At 36.1% G+C, this 21,865-nt stretch overlaps 1 protein-coding gene across 3 annotated transcripts in view; it reads right to left on the reverse strand.

Annotated features, from left to right (window-relative positions):
* The window catches only part of LOC121377184 (nuclear receptor coactivator 1-like), a 161,342-nt gene that overhangs the window by 79,257 nt on the left and 60,220 nt on the right, over positions 1-21,865 (reverse strand). For all 3 annotated transcript variants that reach the window (XM_041505091.1, XM_041505090.1, XM_041505092.1), the window contains one exon: positions 5,988-6,175. In XM_041505091.1, coding sequence (XP_041361025.1) covers positions 5,988-6,175 — 188 coding nt within the window. The remainder of the gene's footprint in view (positions 1-5,987; positions 6,176-21,865) is intronic.

Below are 21,865 nucleotides of genomic sequence, written 5' to 3' on the forward strand. Positions count from 1 at the left end.
ATGTTCTTGGTTGTTAAGGATAACCTTTAAAATTTAATAATATCCAAAATATGGATCGTGAAATTACGCGATAAATTTCTGAATTGTGTCAAGATATCTGAATCTTGAATATGGATTTGCGACGCAATACTGAACAAAATGTTCCCTGCTCATTATAGACATTGTACATCTGTGTGTTTGTGTGTGTGCAGTTTCTGCCAGAAGGTATGAAGAGTAAAATTACATATCCTAAAATCTTGGAAATTAATGGATACATTTTTATAATTTTAAGATAGATTACTGTAAGAGAACTGCTGTTTATAATTTGTCAAGTACATGAACTGCAGTGTCTAATTCTAAGCAATTTCAAACTCATAACCATCTAGCAGGGGCACTTATGATCTGTTTTGTTTTTATTATGTACCCTCAAATTATTTTCTGGCAGAAAGCCTGGTGTGTGTGTGTGTGTATGTGTTGTACGTGTGTGTGTGTGTGTGTGTGTGTGTGTGTATGTGTGTGTGTGTGTGTATGTATGTGTGTGTATATGTGAGTGTGTGTGTGTGTGCATGTGTGCGTGCATGTGTGTGCACGTCTCTTTATGTGTGTGCGTATGTATGTGTGTGTGGGTATGTGTGTATGTGTGTGCATGTGTGTCTGTGTGTGTGTGTGTGTGTGCTTGTGCATTTATATATGCATGTGCGTGTGTGCATGTGTATGTATGTGGGTATGTGTGTTTGCAGACATATGTGTTTATGCTTTAAACTTAATTTTTTTTAATTTCAAAAGAAAAATGGAAAGTAAAATAATAAATAATAATAATATAGAACACTTATAATTTCATTTTCACCTTAATATCATAGGTTTGTGGGTGGGGGTAAAACAAAATTGTTTCATTATCTGTTCTACTAAGATAAGAGATCAGTTTGATATTAGGAGATTAATGAAATCACACCGTCTTTAGCTGGTTTTTGTTTTGCTGGGGGGTTTTTCCAACTAGATTGCTTTGCTAAATATTTGGAGACATACGCCACTATAATCACGTGTTTACTTTTACTTATTTATATTGAAAATATTCCACGCTGGCTGAAATGGGAGTTTTATCGTGTACAAGCCATCAATAACATCAATAAATAAAGAGCCACGCTAGCTGTATAGAAGCTTTCTCCTACACTGCAGTGAACACTAATGTGTTGATTAGTCCCTGGCCGAACACTGCCGTGCAGAAACAATAAACTAACCACAGCCACAACTGGTTCCAACTGTCTTTGTCATATATTATAAATATTCCTTTTCTCTTTCAATGGTATCATCAATTACAAACAGTATTCGGCTTCGTAAGTTTTAAATTTATTTCAAATAAACATACTGCTGTCTCTTTGTAAGTGTATTTTGAACTTACAAAAACTGTAAATGATGAAATCAATACAAATTATTAATGCACTTTTTTTTTTTACCAATTTATCGGTATAATATTGATGCGACACATTATAGTTATAGCCAATAATACCACCAAGAATAAACAAGACAAGAGAGATACATGATACACTCATCCGGAGTTTGATGGAGAAACACACAAATTATTGAATTTGATGATAAGGAAGATAGGGCTAGGACAAGGATTTCCTGCAAGGTGCATTAAAAGTGTGAAAATTAGGTCATAGTGACCTAGTTATGGTAAGTGTCACCTTGCTATCCCAATCTGTACTTGCATGCAAGGTTTGATGATCCTATATGAATTGATACGGAAGATATGGCCCAGACAAGGATTTCCTGCAAGGTGCATTAAAAGTGTGAAAATTAGGTCATAGTGACCTAGTTATGGTAAGTGTCACCTTGCCATCCCAATCTGTACTTGCATGCAAGGTTTGATGATCCTATATGAATTGATACGGAAGATATGGCCCAGACAAGGTTATCCTTGAAAATGACAGACCCTACTTTTTAAACACTACAGCATATTTTTCACTATTAGAGCCGTTTGTGATCACTGAAATCAAACATTACTTACATTTTATTGTTTAGATTATTCATTTCCATACAACCGAAGTGTTTCTGGTCATCCTGGTGTTTCTAATACCACAAAATGGTTTTTTCATATTTTTAAAAACGCATGTGCGTCTGAGAAGTAACAGTTATCAAGTCGCGTTTTAGTCTATTTCAAGGGTATTTCAATGTCACACTCTTATTTTACTCTAATGGATCCAAATGTGTTACAGGTTTGTAAATTAACTAAACTTAGTGCCCATTTTTATGGGTTGAAACTAGAGTTTAGGTAAAAACAACAATATGCCGTAGTGTTTAAAAAGTAGGGTCTGTTCCTGTAACCGACAGTAATGCACGAGAAGTAGGTCATGGTGACTTAAGAAAGATATGCCCTGGAAACAATAATATGCCGTAGTGTTTAAAAAGTAGGGTCTGTTCCTGTAACCGACAGTAATGCACGAGAAGTAGGTCATGGTGACTTAAGAAAGATATGCCCTGGAAACAAAAACTTACCACACCATAACACTTGTCAAAGATGGGTGTATAATAAAAAATTAAAAAAAACCATAATCAAAACAGACATGTGCATCAGTTACCATGAAAACATTGTTTCATGTTAAAGAAAATAATCAAAACAAATTTAAAAGAAGTTGCGTTTTGAACAAGTGAAGCAAAGTCCATAAAATGTAGAACTATGTTAGCTAAACAACTTGTCATTTTTATGGTGCTCCATGTAAGAGTTCGGGGGATTTATTACCTTCTAACAAAACATGGCTAACTTTCATTGGTGTGTCATTCAAAACAAGTATCAACTTTTTTGTTCAGTCAATAAAAGATAAAACTAAAGTAAATTTATTAGAAACAACTCAACATTATCTGTTTGAAGAGTGTTGTTTTTTTCAAGTCGCATTTATTAGATTAATTAATGCATTAATAAAAAAAAATGTTTTAAGGTCTCAACACGATAATATTATGACATATTTTAATCCTGATTTAAAGCATAATAATAATAAGACAAAAACTAAATAAAGTGATACATGCACAATGTTGTTATGTAAACAAAGAATACTGTTTGTTCATATGCTAGACGTGATATTCAATTTACAGGTACACCCATAAAAATAATATGGATCATGAACATTGACCATTTGTTTGTTATATGTTTATTACTGTATCCCGTTTGTTTATCATCAGTATGATACAAACCTTAGTGATGTTACGTAAACATGCACCATTTGTTTCTATCATCTTAGTGATGCCATGTAAACATGTACAGTACCCTGTTTATTATTAACATGTTACGTAAATGTTTATCCTATTTGTTGATCAACTGTATGCTATAAACCTCACTGATGTGAAGTAAATGTTTACCCTGTTTGTTGATCAACTGTATGCTATAAACCTCACTGATGTGAAGTAAATGTTTACCCTATTTGTTGATCAACTGTATGCTATAAACCTCACTGATGTGAAGTAAATGTTTACCTTGTTTCTTGATCAACTGTATGCTATAAACCTCACTGATGTGAAGTAAATGTTTACCCTATTTGTTGATCAACTGTATGCTATAAACCTCACTGATGTGAAGTAAATGTTTACCCTATTTGTTGATCAACTGTATGCTATAAACCTCACTGATGTGAAGTAAATGTTTACCCTATTTGTTGATCAACTGTATGCTATAAACCTCACTGATGTGAAGTAAATGTTTACCCTGTTTGTTGATCAGCTGTATGCTATAAACCTCACTGATGTGAAGTAAATGTTTACCCTGTTTGATGATCAACTGTATGCTATAAACCTCACTGATGTGAAGTAAATGTTTACCCTATTTGTTGATCAAATGTATGCTATAAACCTCACTGATGTGAAGTAAATGTTTACCCTATTTGTTTATCAACTGTATGCTATAAACCTCACTGATGTGAAGTAAATGTTTACCTTGTTTCTTGATCAACTGTATGCTATAAACCTCACTGATGTTATGTAAATGTTTACCCTTTTTGTTGATCAACTGTATGCTATAAACCTCACTGATGTGAAGTAAATGTTTACCCTTTTTGTTGATCAACTGTATGCTATAAACCTCACTGATGAGAAGTAAATGTTTACCCTGTTTGTTGATCAGCTGTATGCTATAAACCTCAATGATGTGAAGTAAATGTTTACCCTATTTGTTGATCAAATGTATGCTATAAACCTCACTGATGTGAAGTAAATGTTTACCCTATTTGTTTATCAACTGTATGCTATAAACCTCACTGATGTGAAGTAAATGTTTACCTTGTTTCTTGATCAACTGTATGCTATAAACCTCACTGATGTTATGTAAATGTTTACCCTTTTTGTTGATCAACTGTATGCTATAAACCTCACTGATGTGAAGTAAATGTTTACCCTTTTTGTTGATCAACTGTATGCTATAAACCTCACTGATGAGAAGTAAATGTTTACCCTGTTTGTTGATCAGCTGTATGCTATAAACCTCAATGATGTGAAGTAAATGTTTACCCTGTTTGTTGATCAGCTGTATGCTATAAACCTCACTGATGTGAAGTAAATGTTTACCCTGTTTGTTGATCAACTGTATGCTATAAACCTCACTGATGTGAAGTAAATGTTTACCCTGTTTGTTGATCAACTGTATGCTATAAACCTCACTGATGTGAAGTAAATGTTTACCCTATTTGTTGATCAACTGTATGCTATAAACCTCACTGATGTGAAGTAAATGTTTACCCTATTTGTTGATCAACTGTATGCTATAAACCTCACTGATGTGAAGTAAATGTTTACCTTGTTTGTTGATCTTCTGTATGTGGTAAACTCGTGATACTATGTAAACAAAATTTAATGTTTGTTGATCTGCTGTGTGTGATAAATCAGTGATGTTATATAAACAAAGTTTTCCCCATTTGTTGATCAGCTGTGTATGATAAACTTGTGATATTACGTAAACAAAGTTTTCCCTATTTGTTGATCAGCTATGTGTGATGTCTGTTGATCATCTCTATGATTTAAAACTCAGTAATGTTAAGTAAGTATTTAACATTAGTTTATCATATAAACTGATATAAACCTGTGATGTTACTTAAATATTTACCATTTGGTTATCGTCTGTACAATATAAACCTGAATGTTACGTAAATGTTTACCGCTTGTTTATTATCTGTATGTATGTTGCGATTCCGTGATATTAGATAAATGTTTATCAATGTTTATCCATGTTTATCCTGTTTTATCCTATAACTTACCCATGGTATCCATGTCATAAACCCATGTGATAATTTAGAGTATTAACCCAGTTATTAATGGTAAGCAAATTTAAAGGCATATGCAAATTTGCAAGGTTTCTAGGTAATAATGTGTTGCTGACAATGGGTCATTTGTTTACAAGCCAACAAGACCTGTATACCTGAGTGTAACGTTTCCATAAGATATAGTTAAAATGCGTGATGTCAAACTAATTTGTAATAATCGTGATGACATCATATTACTGATGAAGGTGACTTTAGTACTGTGATTTACTAAATATCGAATGAAAATGTTATTTTAGAAGTGCTATAGGATAAACAGAATATGCTACTCATGTTTTTTATAAGTAAAATAAGTAAATTTTTGTGATGTTATGTAAACAATGTTTACCCTGTTTGTTGATTAGCTGTATGTAATAAACCTCAGTCATGTTAGGTACATCTTTGTGATGTAATATAAACCTTGGTGATGTAATATAAACCTTGGTGATGTTATGTAAACAATGTTTACCCTGTTTGTTGAGCTGCTGTATATAATAAACGTCAGTGATGTTAAGTAAATCTGTGTGATATAATGTAAAGCACGGTGACTGTACATAAACAATGTTACCTTGCTTGCTGTATGTAATAAAACTGATGTTAAGTAAATCTGTGTGATATAATGTAAAGCACGGTGACTTTACATAAACAATGTTACCGTGTTTGCTGTATGTGATGTAAATAATGGTGATGTTAAGTAAAACTTGGTGATGTTACGTAAACAATGTTTACCCTGTTTGTTGACCTGCTGGATCTGGTTGACGGTCTCCTGCAGTAATGCACACTTGTCGGGCTTGATGGAGAAAACGCTCATGTCCGTCAAACTGTCGAAGATCACCCCCCCGAGCAGTTTTAAATAGAGCTCCTCAATGTACAACTTCTCCTGCTCTCGACGACGCTGCTCACTCACGCGCTTCGTTCTGAAACAAACAAACAACCAATCAGTAAACACGGTTTTTAATTCAGCTTAGTGGTATTCAAATTTCACATTTGGTATCAGTATTTTTGGGGTCAATTACCTATATATCGGTATGGTATTCGGTATCGATACAATACCGATACAGATATTGAGCGATATTTTTGGTATATTCAGCTTTAAATGCATGCCTGAGTTAAGTCTCACCAGCTAATTTCATCTAAATGAAATAAAATTTCATCGTAATGAAATTAAATTTCATACACAAGGGCCTCATCTCTCTTCTTTTCAGCTATTTTGTGTTCGTCAGATATATTATTAGTGCTTTACTAAATGGCGTAAAACTTTTTTCAATACCAAAATTGGGTATTTTGAGATTTGCTCGGTACGGTAAATCGGTATTGACATGATACTGATACCGAATGGTATATACGGTATACCGCCCAGCTCTAGTTTAAAACTTAAAATTGGGTTTCTTTAACTACGCCACTACAGCATATTGATTTGTTAATCATCGGATATTGGAATTATACACTTGATAATTGTTCTTGGAATGGGGGACAGTTAAAATAATTGTACCAGTGACAACTATTACGTGTAGGACTATGTCTAGGTGTTTTTATTGTTCAGTTAACATCTATCTAATAACAAAACAAAAACAATGTCATGATGCTGGAATATCTATCTACAGATCACTTTTTACTGGGTCTTTAATTAATTGATGTGTGTGTGTGTGTGTGTGCGTGTGTGTGTGTGTGTGCGTGTGTGTATGTGTATGTGTATGTGTCTGTCAGGGCTAGCTGTCAGATCACTTTTTACTGGGTCTTTAATTAATTGGTGTGCGTGTGTGTGTGTGTGTGTGTGTCTGTGTGCGTGTGTGTATGTGTGTGTATGTATGTGTGTGTGTGTGTGTATGTATGTGTATGTGTGTGTATGTATGTATGTGTGTGTGTGTGTGTGTGTGTGTGTGTGTGTGTGTGTGTGTGTCTGTCAGGGCTAGCTGTCAGCTAACTTTTTACTGGGTCTTTAATTAATTGGTGTGTGTGCGTGTGTCTGTGTGTGTGTGTGTGTGCGTGTGTGTGTGTGTGTGTGTGCGTGTGTGTATGTGTATGTATGTGTATGTGTGCGTGTCTGTCAGGGCTAGCTGTCAGATCACTTTTTACTGGGTCTTTAATTAATTGGTGTGTGCGCGTGCGTGTGCGTGTGTGTGTGCACGTGTGTGTGTGTGTCTGTCAGGGCTAGCTCTGGCACTCGCCAAATTCGCCAATTGCTAATTTTAATAACACTTGGTGAATTTTATTTTAATTTGGCGAAAAAAAATTGTGTAATACTTAAAACATTTTTGGAAAATAACTATAGATTTTGCTTTTTTAAGATGATTTGGCGAAATTTTCTAATTACCCAGAGCTGGCAATGGTGTGTGGTTGATTGCCGATTCAACATGACAGCAAGGATTGTTGTTATAAACATGTCCTGCCCATCCGAAGTCCAACAAAAACGAGATGTCATGGTACTGTTGGGTGGACTTTCACACCTAATATGACCTAACATTCCTATGGATTAGAAGAGCTGAATGATTCAACATACAAATGGAATACACATGTATATACATGAATACACACGTATATACATGAATACACACGTATATACATGAATACACACGTATATGTATGGTCTGTGTTTAAGTATGTGTGCATGTGCTAGTATACATTTTATTGCATGCTTGCATTACAGTCTGTATTGTATGTGACATGTGTACGTATGTACAAGCAGACAGGTATGCACAAAGACAACACACTGAAATGACATGGAATGTATTTCTGTAAGACTGAGAAATGGTCTGGCGACACAAACAACCATGTAGACACAGCGTCAAGATCTTGTTTGTCTTTGAGAAAAAAGTGCCAACACAACATATTGATTTTGTTATTTGGATTTAAATTCCTGCAACTATAAAGCTAAACACGGTCAAACAAATGGGAGGATTGGGCGAGCGATGTTAAACACCTCTTTAGTGTTGCTAGTCAACACATATAAAGATGTACATCATCAAACTGTCCACTAGAAGTACTGCTATTGTTAGTCAACACACATAAAGATGTACATCATCAAACTGTCCACTTGATGTACTGCCATTGTTAGTCAACACACATAAAGGTGTACATCATCAAACTGTCCACTTGAAGTACTGCCATTGTTAGTCAACACACATAAAGATGTACATCATCAAACTGTCCACTTGAAGTACTGCCATTGTTAGTCAACACACATAAAGATGTACATCATCAAACTGTCCACTTGAAGTACTGCCATTGTTAGTCAACACACATAAAGATGTACATCATCAAACTGTCCACTTGAAGTACTGCCATTGTTAGTCAACACACATAAAGATGTACATCATCAAATTGTCCACTAGAAGTACTTGAGGTGCTTGCATCACAGGATCGAACCACCTCGATGGATTCATTCAACTGACTGGGTTTTTCTTGTTCCAACCAGTGCACCATAACTGTGGTATGTGCTATCCTGTCTGTGGGAAAGTGCATATAAAAGATCCCTTGCTGCTAATGGAAAACATCTGCAGGTTTCCTCTGATGACTAGAGTCAGAATTACCAAATGTACATCATCACACTGTTGACTTAAGTATTGTTGTTCTTTCAATTAAAAAAATGTATTTGAGTGCTACGACGATTAATTACAAAAATCCATCATCATTGTTGTGGAAAATGTAAACAGTGTATATCCCTGCACTTGTATAATAAAATATATATGAGTTTTGGTTTCTTTTTATACGAGTGTAAAGAAAACAAATATAGAAAAGATATTAAAGTCTAACATTTGTAAAGTATTTAGGCTCTATCCTAGTAAATATGACACTATAGTCCGTCCCATAGGGAACGCCTTTTTTCTTACTATGGAATTTACTACGAGTTATTTCTTTCTGAGCTGATTGATTTGTAAAGTGCACAGGAAAAATGTATTTATTGGTTATTTCTAAAACACTTTTACTTTTTTTCTTACATGTACATCCAGCCAAAATTAAATTATTTACCAAAAAAACCCTACATTTTTATCAAATCAAGGTTAGTGCATAAACCATAGGTGTAGTTATAACTTGTATATATTATAACATTAACTCTGGTGTAAGATTTTACCTTGCAATTACTCAAATGCAAAATGTGCTTTAAAACACGTGTCATAGTTTACAACATTTTGAAGAAATTACTTCGCGTTAATAAAAACTGAGTACACTAAAATATAGCTGAAGGCAAGCTGGTTTTTATAATACAATAAAAACCACTTTCCATTTATCGCTTTGATGTTTTAACCTATTGCTTACATATAAGATCAGCCACAAATGGAAATCAAAACCTGATAGCAAAGTTAATGCATACTTATAACTTAGATTATTATACAGAAGGAATATACTAACTTGGCTGTATGGTTTGCACTTCAACTGACTAAACGAAGATACAACTGTTTGATAATAATAATATTTTAAACTTTCCTTAATAATTCATCTCTTCTTGTTAATCTGTTAAAGTTTGTTTTGTTTAACAACACCACTAGAGCACATTGATTTATTGGCCAATACCTTTTGCCAGGATGGTATTTAGCAATATATATGGTAGCTCAAAATGTATTTTATGCAAAATAGAAAAGGTAGTTCGGGAATTGAGATCAGAGATTTTAAGACATGTACATGTATATATCATATGTATTACATCTATGATACAGCTACCATAAATCAATGTATCGTATTGTGAACCTTCTATTACGATACTATATCGCCTTATCATTTATACCTTTAATTTCAATAAGCTGTATAAACCTTGTTTGTAGTGGTAAAGCACGAGTTGTGAACATTCAACACGGAGTTCAACACTGAGTTCAAACCAGTCAGCAGCCACTGAATACATGTGTCCATACAGATAAAACATCTTTTTCATTCATACTTTTATCATTCACTTTATATTTACCCAGTTGAAATAAATTGTACCGTGGGATAGATGGACAGACAGACAGGCAGGCAGATGGACAGAAGGACACCGACGAAACCTAGTCACCTCCATTTGGACCAGTAGAGAACTAATAGCACCATAAAATGTTTGTTGCATTTGTTTTGCATTTCAGTGCCATGTATCGCTGTGTATTACACACTCTGTGGATAAGTGGACCCCTTATTTTGCATTTCAGTGCCATATATCGCTGTGTATTACAGACTGTGGATATGCGGACCCCTTATTTTGCATTTCAGTGCCATATATCGCTGTGTATTACAGACTGTGGATATGCGGACCCCTTATTTTGCATTTCAGTGCCATATATCGCTGTGTATTACAGACTGTGGATAAGTGGACCCCTTATTTTGCATTTCAGTGCCATATATCGCTGTGTATTACAGACTGTGGATATGCGGACCCCTTATTTTGCATTTCAGTGCCATATATCGCTGTGTATTACAGACTGTGGATAAGTGGACCCCTTATTTTGCATTTCAGTGCCATATATCGCTGTGTATTACAGACTGTGGATATGCGGACCCCTTATTTTGCATTTCAGTGCCATATATCGCTGTGTATTACAGACTCTGTGGATAAGTGGACCCCTTATTTTGCATTTCAGTGCCATATATCGCTGTGTATTACAGACTGTGGATAAGTGGACCCCTTATTTTGCATTTCAGTGCCATATATCGCTGTGTATTACAGACTGTGGATAAGTGGACCCCTTATTTTGCATTTCAGTGCCATATATCGCTGTGTATTACAGACTGTGGATATGCGGACCCCTTATTTTGCATTTCAGTGCCATATATCGCTGTGTATTACAGACTGTGGATAAGTGGACCCCTTATTTTGCATTTCAGTGCCATATATTGCTGTGTATTACAGACTCTGTGGATAAGCGGACCCCTTATTTTGCTCCTCAATATCTGGTACAAAAAGGTTGGTATGATGTATAAGCCAATTCAACTTCTACGTAGTTGAAACAGGCACAAATATAGATATATTCAATCAAGATAATGTCAATCACGGGAATTTGTTTTGGTGAACCGATCAAAGTACAATGTACCTTAAAGATTTTAAGATAGCTAAAAATGAATAAAGGTTTATAAAGAAATCCCCTAATGTGGGATAACTTTGTTCCGTTCTTCGATCAAATCGACCGCATAGACATCGCTTGCTGATAAATCTAGTTTCACTTTTATACGGTGGTGTAAATATTATTTAACTCCAACAATATGTCTAATAATAATAATTTATTAGGAATTAGGAATTGCACAATCAACAATAATTGTAAGTAAAAATAATCAGTTCTGACCAATTGAAACTGCAATTGAAGATAAAACAAGGTTCGATCTTAACGGTCGCCCGAATGCCCCTGGCAACTGAAAATACTGATGGGCAAGTCAAACTCCTGTCCCAGTTTGCTTGCCTGGCGATCAAAAAAAAGAAAAGAAAAAAAAAGAAAAAAGTCTCATTTTAAACGACTTTGGGTAAACTGCGACATTTAAGTTTTTCGGAATAGTCCGTATTATACAATAACTTCATATCAATGTTAATTGCAAAGGCTAAGGGACTTCATGATCCTTAGGTTTACATGTGCATAGTTCGTGATGACTATCCCGTGGCTCATGAATATGATGTGCTGAGGGATGCTCTTCAATGACTTCAGATCGAAAGTGTTACGGTATGCAATATTATGAAATACAATTTTTAGTCCAGCAAAAATTTTATATTTCATTAAATAGAGTACAATTTATCATTATAGACATCGCATTAAAATGTTACTATGCAGTTGCTACAACAAACAATTCATTGCTATGGTGACCTTATTTTAAACCCAGAAGCTTTATATTTACAATCAATTTTGCAAATGTTACTCCTTTTTAAAAAAAACTAAAAAACCAATACATACATACATACATACATACATACATATATATATATATATATATATATATATATATATGAATTTATATATTATTGTAGTAACAAAGATGTCAGTTTATATACAAATATATATGCAGTTAAATGTAGATACGAAAACGACAAAATTTCATTTACAATATTAGTCGGAAGTTCTCGGGGCGAGCATTGGTAAACTTCTGACAGTTAGTTACTCTCGAGCACTTCCGAATTATGTGTAATCAGCTAAATGCTTAATAATAAAGAATAATATTTGATATCCCCATCCCAATCCTAAACACGATGAATATAATGCTGCTATTTGCTACATTTATTATCAAACTTTCTGCATGGCAAACTATGTTTTAACTTAATGGTATTTTATTTTATTGACTGACACAAAAACATTGTTCTATGTCCAAAATAAATGTAATTGGGATATTCATAAATGTATTTACTTTACAATTTAAAAAGGTTTAAGTTGGGCAAGTAAAAAAAACCCAAGGACAAGTGAAAGTGCTGTCAAAACAAAAAATTTCTTAAGCACAAACACTGACAAAATATTAGTGGTCATGAAAAGACCATTTTAATGACCGTTCCAATCACATGACACATTTGGCGCCAAATACTGGTATTACTTGTCGATGGCTTTTTCCGGAAATTGTTGACACAATGAAAATAAAATAAATTTGATTCAACTTCTCAAATAAAATACAACTTTTATTGTGTGTATCAAACAACCAAATGGACACTGGTATGAGACTTAATAGAGGCTGTTAAAAATACTGGTTAAATAACACAATGGTAAGGTTTTGAAGCCTAGATTGTTCCACAAGTTTTCTTTAGTATCGTATTTCCGTACACACTGATATTTGATTTGCATTTTCTTAGACATTTTTTGTCGACTCCATGTATTGGCCGACCCCTCTTCTCTTGATGGTATTTAGAGGCTGAGAGGGAGAGAAGAAGGGGAGGGAGAGTGGGAGGGAAATATGGAGGGAAACCACTCTCTTTCTGCAAAAATGTTAACATACGTATGCGACTGAATTCTAACAGTGTTCAAACAGAATTAAACTTAAATAATTGTAGCCAATGGTGAAGAGAAAATGCACATTACATTGCTGTGAGTCAGTTAACCCACAACACCACCTTTAATTGTATGGCTGCCAAACAGAGTAACAGTAGGTATGAACCATTAGGGTATTGCAGTAAATAAGCTGTGGAATGTGGGCCATCAAAGTCAGTGATGCACAGAGCCTCTCATATTCCAACTGACCAGCCAGCTAGCCAGCCAGCCAGCAGTGTTATGTAACAAGCTGAGTGACCTCACTTCCTCTCCTCTCAGGCCAGTGTCCTGCTGCTTACTGGACATGGCCCAGGTTCATAAAGCTGTCAGCCTGCAGAACTAGACACCTGGCCTCAGATTACAGTTATCTTCCCATTTGGTTGTCCAAAATCCGGAAGTTTCACCGCGCAAGTAGTCTGCTGTTTGACTGTGATTATTTCATGGCAGACAGCTATGAAGTGGCAACTGTTTGACTGAAGTGACAGGGGATAGCATGTAGTTTGTAAACATGTGTAACTTGTTGACATTGAAGACTTGTTTGTGGTAATTCCGGCCCATGCAAAAGTAGTGCTTTTTGTGTAAAATGGGTGTACTCCGGCCTGGTTTAGAGGGTGTGTCTGTTTAAACCAATATGCTGGGAGAAAGAGCTGGACAACAGGGGTTGTCCTTTTCAGGGTGTGTGTCCCCCATGCAGGCAAAGGTACATACAAAACTTCACGGGCCTGCTGATATTAATAAAAATGTTATAGCCACTAAGGCTATATAGAAACATATAGCGAAATTAATTGTGGTCTGAGGCCTGATATAGTTCACACATTACACCGGTTAAATGCTTGATTCTGATGAAAGTATTATAACCAGAGAGGTGAAATTACACAGACTGATTGTGCATACCACAAGGAATATGAAAACTAATTTATTTATTTTCTAAATATTTTATTAAATTAAAAAACATTTTTTTTTGAATTTATTAAAAATTAAAATTAAAAGTTTCAACTTTTAAATTTCAATATCCTCCAAAATAGCATAAAATGACCTCTGATGTTACTACAGGTTGTTGCAATATTTTTTAACAGTTTTGAGCTAATAATTTGGTAAAAAAGAGCAAAAGTTGGATTTTGTTAGTCAATATTGAGATTTTGATTTTTTTTTACATATTGAATTTTAAAGAGTTTCTCAATTATTGCAATTGGACAGAAGATCTAAATATAATGAATATATCACTACTAAATGTAATTAAACACTTTAAATAAATAGTATACAGTTTTTAACAAGATTAAGTACTCTAATAATACATTTCACCTACATTTATGTAAATTACACATTTCAGTCATTTTTCAAAAATGGTCTTTTATCCTTAGAAAATCTAATAGGCTAATATTCTATGCTGTCTGAATGTATTTATTGTGTTCAGTAATCAGATGCTGGTATACTTGTCAAGTTTATTGCAGAAAATGTGCCAAAAAGGTTAACATTTGGCTTGTAATACATATGGCAGAATAATCCATAATGCATATTCAGTGGTCATTACTACAAACATCCTTCCAATCAAGAAATACTACACTGAGGTATCTCAGACACTGGCACATGACTACACTTGTTAACAGTTATCACTGGAAACTGAAAAATATGGTGCAAGTACCTCTTGGTAGGATTTATATCAGCATTTTGTGACAAAATCTTCATTTTCAAAGTTGTCGTCAACAAAAAAAATATTATGGTGTATACCTAAGTAATATCTGTAGGGCATATTCATATTAATATGCATTTATATGGACTGTTTTGCCTTTTACAAAGTGGCTACATGTCTAATACAGTAAATGAAGTAGATTAAGTAAATACAGCAGGTCAAAATTGAATATGAGGCCTATCATGTCTAATTTTCCCTGAAATTAGTGTGTAAACATTTGTTGCAAATGGCCCCAATTTTGTGACTTTCACCATCCCTCTGACACATTTCTAATAATGGATCATGAATTCAGTCACCATATCTTTACTAAGCCTCCACTTATCATATCTAAAATGCAAAATTTTACAGTTTTAGATTTTTTTGTTTTTCAAAAATTTAAATTTAAGTTTAATATTTAATTAAAAATGAAGTAAAATCTAATGATTGATTTTTTTTCCTTTAAATATTTCAAAATCTTTCCAAGACAACACTGTGCAGATAGAACATATGTAGAAGAAAAAATAGCTGCTCATTGTATGAAGAAATTCCAAAATTTGATAAAGTTATTACATTTTGAAGTTGGTGTCCCTCAAGTTTCCATTGCTAAAATTGGCCATGGCAAGGCACTGTGGTAGGTGTTTTAACACAGCCTCTGTATACTCTCAGTTTAAAGGTGACATACCGATACTTACCGAGCATTGCTTTAATATGTATATCATTGGAATGCATTAGTGTGGGCCAGTTTTTAGGGGAAAAAATGGACTGATAGGCCTCAGATTACAGTTATCTTCCCATTTGGTTGTCCAAAATCCGGAAGTTTCACCGCGCAAGTAGTCTGCTGTTTGACTGTGATTATTTCATGGCAGACAGCTATGAAGTGGCAACTGTTTGACTGAAGTGACAGGTGATAGCATGTAGTTTGTAAACATGTGTAACTTGTTGACATTGAAGACTTGTTTGTGGTAATTCCGGCCCATGCAAAAGTAGTGCTTTTTGTGTAAAATGGGTGTACTCCGGCCTGGTTTAGAGGGTGTGTCTGTTTAAACCAATATGCTGGGAGAAAGAGCTGGACAACAGGGGTTGTCCTTTTCAGGGTGTGTGTCCCCCATGCAGGCAAAGGTACATACAAAACTTCACGGGCCTGCTGATATTAATAAAAATGTTATAGCCACTAAGGCTATATAGAAACATATAGCGAAATTAATTGTGGTCTGAGGCCACCTGGCATATTGTAGAATAGTAAAGTCGGAGCAAAACCACTCCTCAGTTTGATTTTCCCCGTTAGTTTTAAAATACCTCACCTACATGGAAGATACAAAAGCTGAGGCTGGGGATACCGGTCGGAAAGATGGTTATGTCTGATGTCGTACTGCTGATGTGGAATACATTTTTAAAAGAAGAAAAAAAAGTTTTATCAGAGGTAATGATGGAAATAAATGGAAATGAAACACCCAGCCATTGTCAAATATTGCTAGTAATTACTGAAACCAGTGTTAAAATGAAGCATCTGTAACCAGTACAGTGCCAGCAATAAACTGGAACATCAGTAACCAGGACAGTATATAATTATCTGTTTAATGAAACATCCAGACATTGTCAGATAATAATTACTGCAGCCAGCATGATAACAGTATTATAATCCCGTTCTCCTGAAGTCGCTGAGCTAGCTGTGACACGACTATGGACGTCGTAAGACACATGTTGATATCCCCTGCCTGACTGATGAAGTCACTGAGCTAGCTGTGACACGACTATGGACGTCGTAAGACACATGTTGATATCCTCTGCCTGACTGATGAAGTCGCTGAGCTAGCTGTGACACGACTATGGACGTCGTAAGACACATGTTGATATCCCCTGCCTGACTGATGAAGTCGCTGAGCTAGCTATGACACGACTATGGACATCGTAAGACACATGTTGATATCCTCTGCCTGACTGATGAAGTCGCTGAGCTAGCTGTGACACGACTATGGATGTCGTAAGACACATGTTGATATCCTCTGCCTGACTGATGAAGTCACTGAGCTAGCTGTGACACGACTATGGACGTCGTAAGACACATGTTGATATCCCCTGCCTGACTGATGAAGTCGCTGAGCTAGCTCTGACACGACTATGGACGTCGTAAGACACATGTTGATATCCTCTGCCTGACTGATGAAGTCGCTGAGCTAGCTCTGACACGACTATGGACGTCGTAAGACACATGTTGATATCCTCTGCCTGACTGATGAAGTCGCTGAGCTAGCTGTGACACGACTATGGACGTCGTAAGACACATGTTGATATCCTCTGCCTGACTGATGAAGTCGCTGAGCTAGCTGTGACACGACTATGGACGTCGTAAGACACATGTTGATATCCCCTGCCTGACTGATGAAGTCGCTGAGCTAGCTGTGACACGACTATGGACGTCGTAAGACACATGTTGATATCCTCTGCCTGACTGATGAAGTCGCTGAGCTAGCTGTGACACGACTATGGACGTCGTAAGACACATGTTGATATCCCCTGCCTGACTGATGAAGTCGCTGAGCTAGCTGTGACACGACTATGGACGTCGTAAGACACATGTTGATATCCTCTGCCTGACTGATGAAGTCGCTGAGCTAGCTGTGACACGACTATGGACGTCGTAAGACACATGTTGATATCCCCTGCCTGACTGATGAAGTCGCTGAGCTAGCTGTGACACGACTATGGACGTCGTAAGACACATGTTGATATCCTCTGCCTGACTGATGAAGTCGCTGAGCTAGCTGTGACACGACTATATGGACCTCGTAAGACACATGTTGATATTCCATTCACCAGTATTGATCTGTCACCAGACACACCACCTTCCACCGACAGGAAATGATACTCTTTTCTCAGGTAGAACTCTTCTGTACTGTGTACACATCTAACTGTGTGCTGTGTTCAGTGAACTGTTCAGACTGTCATTTGACTGGCTAATTCCCAGAGATATGTGGAGTACTGAGAAAATATATTAGATTAAACAAACATACCCTGTTATGGTATTCACCTCATCTCCCAACACACACACACACACACACACACACACACACACACACACACACACCTTTTCTTTTCTTCTCTTTCTCTGCATATCTCTCTCTCTCTCTCTCTCTCTCTCTCTCTCTCTCTCTCTCTCTCTCTCTCTCTCTCTCTCTCTCTCTCTCTCTCTCTCTCTCTCTCTCTCTCTCTCTCTCAACCAGCGAGTTGACACTATATTCTGGATTGGATACCTTAAAACCAGGTTCTGTACTATGTAAAGCTATACAGCAGGGGTTGAAATTAACAAATATTTCCATTGGCCTGATGGACTAATAGCCTAGAAAACTTACTAGTCCCCATTAAAAAAAATTACCACTTCAACATCCCACCCCTACCAATTATTGGAGTGTTCTCACTGCTCCATTTAAGCGGGGCGGGGCGCCCCGCTATTCCATTTTGCCGCCCTCCTTTCACGTTCCCCGCCCTCCTTTATTTTTGAGCACCCCTCTATTTATTTCTCCGCTATTTCCAAATGTACTTTTTTCCACACAAAAAACAACGATCAGTCTGCACACTGGACATCAAAGGAAACAAGCTGCGTTGTGTACGAAAAAGCAATTGACGCAACATTTACGACAGTTACCGTAACATAATTTAACAGTATTTTTAACAGCCTCGATTTTGTCCAATATCTGTATCCATTTGTATGTTTGATAGACACAATAAAAGTTATATTTTATGTAAGCAATGATTCGGCAATCTCTGATTGAAAAAAACCCCCTCTTATTTGGCGCCAAATTTGTCACGTGATCAGAACGGTCATTCTGTCTTTTGTTTCGACTAACTATTGTCTGATATTTTGTACTCAGTTGCAGATATAATTGGTTGAAACTGATGATTTTTACTTTCTGTTATTCTGTTTATTCAGCAGTTCTTTATAAAATATTTTAAACTTTTCATTTTGAGGGGATATGAATGCTTAAAAAAACAACGGAAGTGGTAGTGTTTATCATTAAAATCATTTATCTTGAGTGCCAAATAATATATACACCGCCTTTACAAAAACGAAACTACTTTTTATCAGCTGGTGATAATATATTATCACAGCGATCAATTCATTTGATGAAGATGGGAATAACAAAAATGTATCTGACATTAGGAGATCACTTTACAAACATCTTTATTGTTTTTCGTATATCTTGAAATTTTTATTAAAAATAATAATATTAAAACTTTGATCGGTCCAGCAAAACCGGAACTGCCCGTGAATGTCAGACCGATATCATCTTCGATTCAATTAAAAGACAAGTTTTTTTTAGAAACACCTTTGCACTTGTTTGTAGGCAAAATAAGGAGTATGTCTTTTCTCAAAGTCTACCAAACTACTCCCCCCCCCCCCCCCCCCTTTTTCTTTCTTTTTTTTTTTGCTTTTCGTTTATTGGTTTTTTTTTGGGGGGTTTTATTTGAAGGGTGTGGTGCCCCGCCCTCCTTTAATTTTCACCCAGCGAGAACACTGTATTGATTGAATCAAACAGAAATGCAACATTTGTGACAAATGTAAAAAAACCCACCTAAAAATCAAATACAAAAAATAAATAAATAAAACCCACCAAAACAAACCAGTGTGACTGCATATAACCTAACTGGAGCAGGTGGCTATAGCAATTCCAACTCTTGGGGCGAGGGGGTGAGTGTTCACTTCTAACCCTGATACACTCATTCTGGGTGGATATCCCAGCCCCTGGGATTTCAAAGTGTCTACCACTGTCTTGTTTGCTCATCAGCAATGTGTTCACAAGAGACGTTAAAAAAACAGAAGCTGTTTTGAGTATCTAAGTTTGAGCACTATGGCCACCTGCCAATGCAAGAAGTTGGTGATGAAGTGCCCACGCTAATTAGCTTCAATACCAATTACTTGCAGCCATTTTGGCTAGAGCAAGATTCCCATGCAGATAGAAGGAAGGAAGGAAATGTTTAATTTAACAACACATCAATACATTTTATTTAAGGTTATATGGCATCGGACATATGGTTAAGGACCACATAGGTATTGAGAGAGAAAACCCGCTGTCGCCACTTCATGGACTACTCTTTTCGATTAGCAGCAAGGGATCTTTTATATGCACCAGCTCAGATACAGGATAGCACATACCATGGCTTTTGATATACCAGTTGTGGTGCACTGGCTGGAATAAGAAATAGCGCAATGGGCCCACTGACAGGGATCGATCCCAGACCCATACAGATAGACTGATAGATAATCAATCAAGTGTTTTTGGCTCCATTATCAGCAGAGCTCTAGCCTGAGGTGCTGGAGTTGTGGGATCGAACCTCCGTTGCAGATCCCCTGGGTTTTCCCCATCCCAACTAGTGCCCCATGACTGGTACATGTACAGTGAAACCTCTCAAGACCGGACCCTCTGTAAACTGGAAATCCCTCAAAACCAGGCATTTTAGAGAGTCCCTTTCTAAAAAAAAACCAGGACAGAACTTAATCTCTTTAAACTGGATTCCTCTTAAAACCAGACATATTTCTTGGTCCCAAGGGTGTCTGGTTTAGAGGGGTTTTACTGTATATCAAACGCTGTGGTATGTGCTATCCTGTCTTTGCTTAAATTGCTACTAATAGAAAAATGTTGCAGGTTTTCTCTCTAAGACTATATATGTCCGAATTACTAAATGTTTAACATCCAATAGTCAATGATCAATTAATCAATGTGCTCTAGTGGTGTTGTTAAACAAAAACTAACTTTTCATTAAACAAAACAAAATATAACTTTTAACTTTTAGCACCTAATATATCAACAGAGAGAAGAAAAAAATTCCTATTTCATTTAATAGTAGGCAGAAGACTCAATTTTATTTGTTTTATATATTAATATAAATGTAACTATACTTAATATTTTACTGTAATATTAAGTATATTGCAATAAAATGGTTTCTAGGTCATTTAGATCCACAGTAGAGCCTATACAGTAGTGGCACAAAACATAATGTTATAACATTTTCTGGATCACCAAGAGGGGCGGGACGTAGCCCAGTCGTAATGCGCTCGCTTCATGTGCGGTCGGTCTGGGATCAATCCCCGTCAGTGGGCCCATTCAGGTATTTCTTGTTCCAGCCAATGCACCATGACTGGTATATATCAAAGGCTGTCGTATGTGCTATCCTGCCTGTGGGATGGTGCATATAAAAGATCCCTTGCTACTAATGGAAAAATGTAGTGGGTTTCCTCTCTAAGACTATATGTCCAAATTACCATATGTTTGACATCCAATATCCGATGATTAATAAATCAATGTGCTCTAGTGGTGTTGTTATACAAAACAAACTTCTTTTTTTTGTCCAACATGTGGTGAAATATGGGTGTCATTCCACTCTGCCCTAGTTTACTGTTATGATAATTGAATTCTGTGAAACTTTCCCCATGGATGGATTTCTTCGTCCAATCATTCCACAAGGATCAAGTAGCAGCATTTTAACAGGTCGAGCTTTTCTTCTTCACATTATAGTAATTTAATGGTGCATGGGTTTCCACTTTATACCATTAACTTACATATCACAAAACAAGACGAACATCCTAAAATATGTTGTCTGTACCTTGCTAGGTGTCTAACTCAGATCTTGAAACATCATAACAGTAAGCGGTGTCAGGCAATATTAAAGTTTGTTTTGTTCAATGACTCTAACAGAGCACATCGATTAATCATTGGCTATTGGATGTCAAACAGTTGGTAATTTTGACAATCTTAGAGAGGAAACCCACTGCATTTTTCCATTAGAAGCAAGGGATCTTTAATATCCACCATCCCATAGACAGGATAACACATACCACAGTCTTTGATATACTAGTTGTGGTGCACTGGCTGGAATGAGAAATAACCCAATGGGCCCAACGAAAGGGATTAATCCTAGACTGCCGTACAGAATTTTGGTACATAAGTGGAACAGTGTTTGAATACTGACTTGAAATGAAGATGAGAAGGGTATGTAATAACTATAGTTATTATCTACATGGTTCAACATAACCACGTTAATAAAAA

Source organism: Gigantopelta aegis, chromosome 7 (genome assembly GCF_016097555.1).
Source record: "Gigantopelta aegis isolate Gae_Host chromosome 7, Gae_host_genome, whole genome shotgun sequence".
NCBI lineage: Eukaryota > Metazoa > Mollusca > Gastropoda > Neomphalida > Peltospiridae > Gigantopelta > Gigantopelta aegis.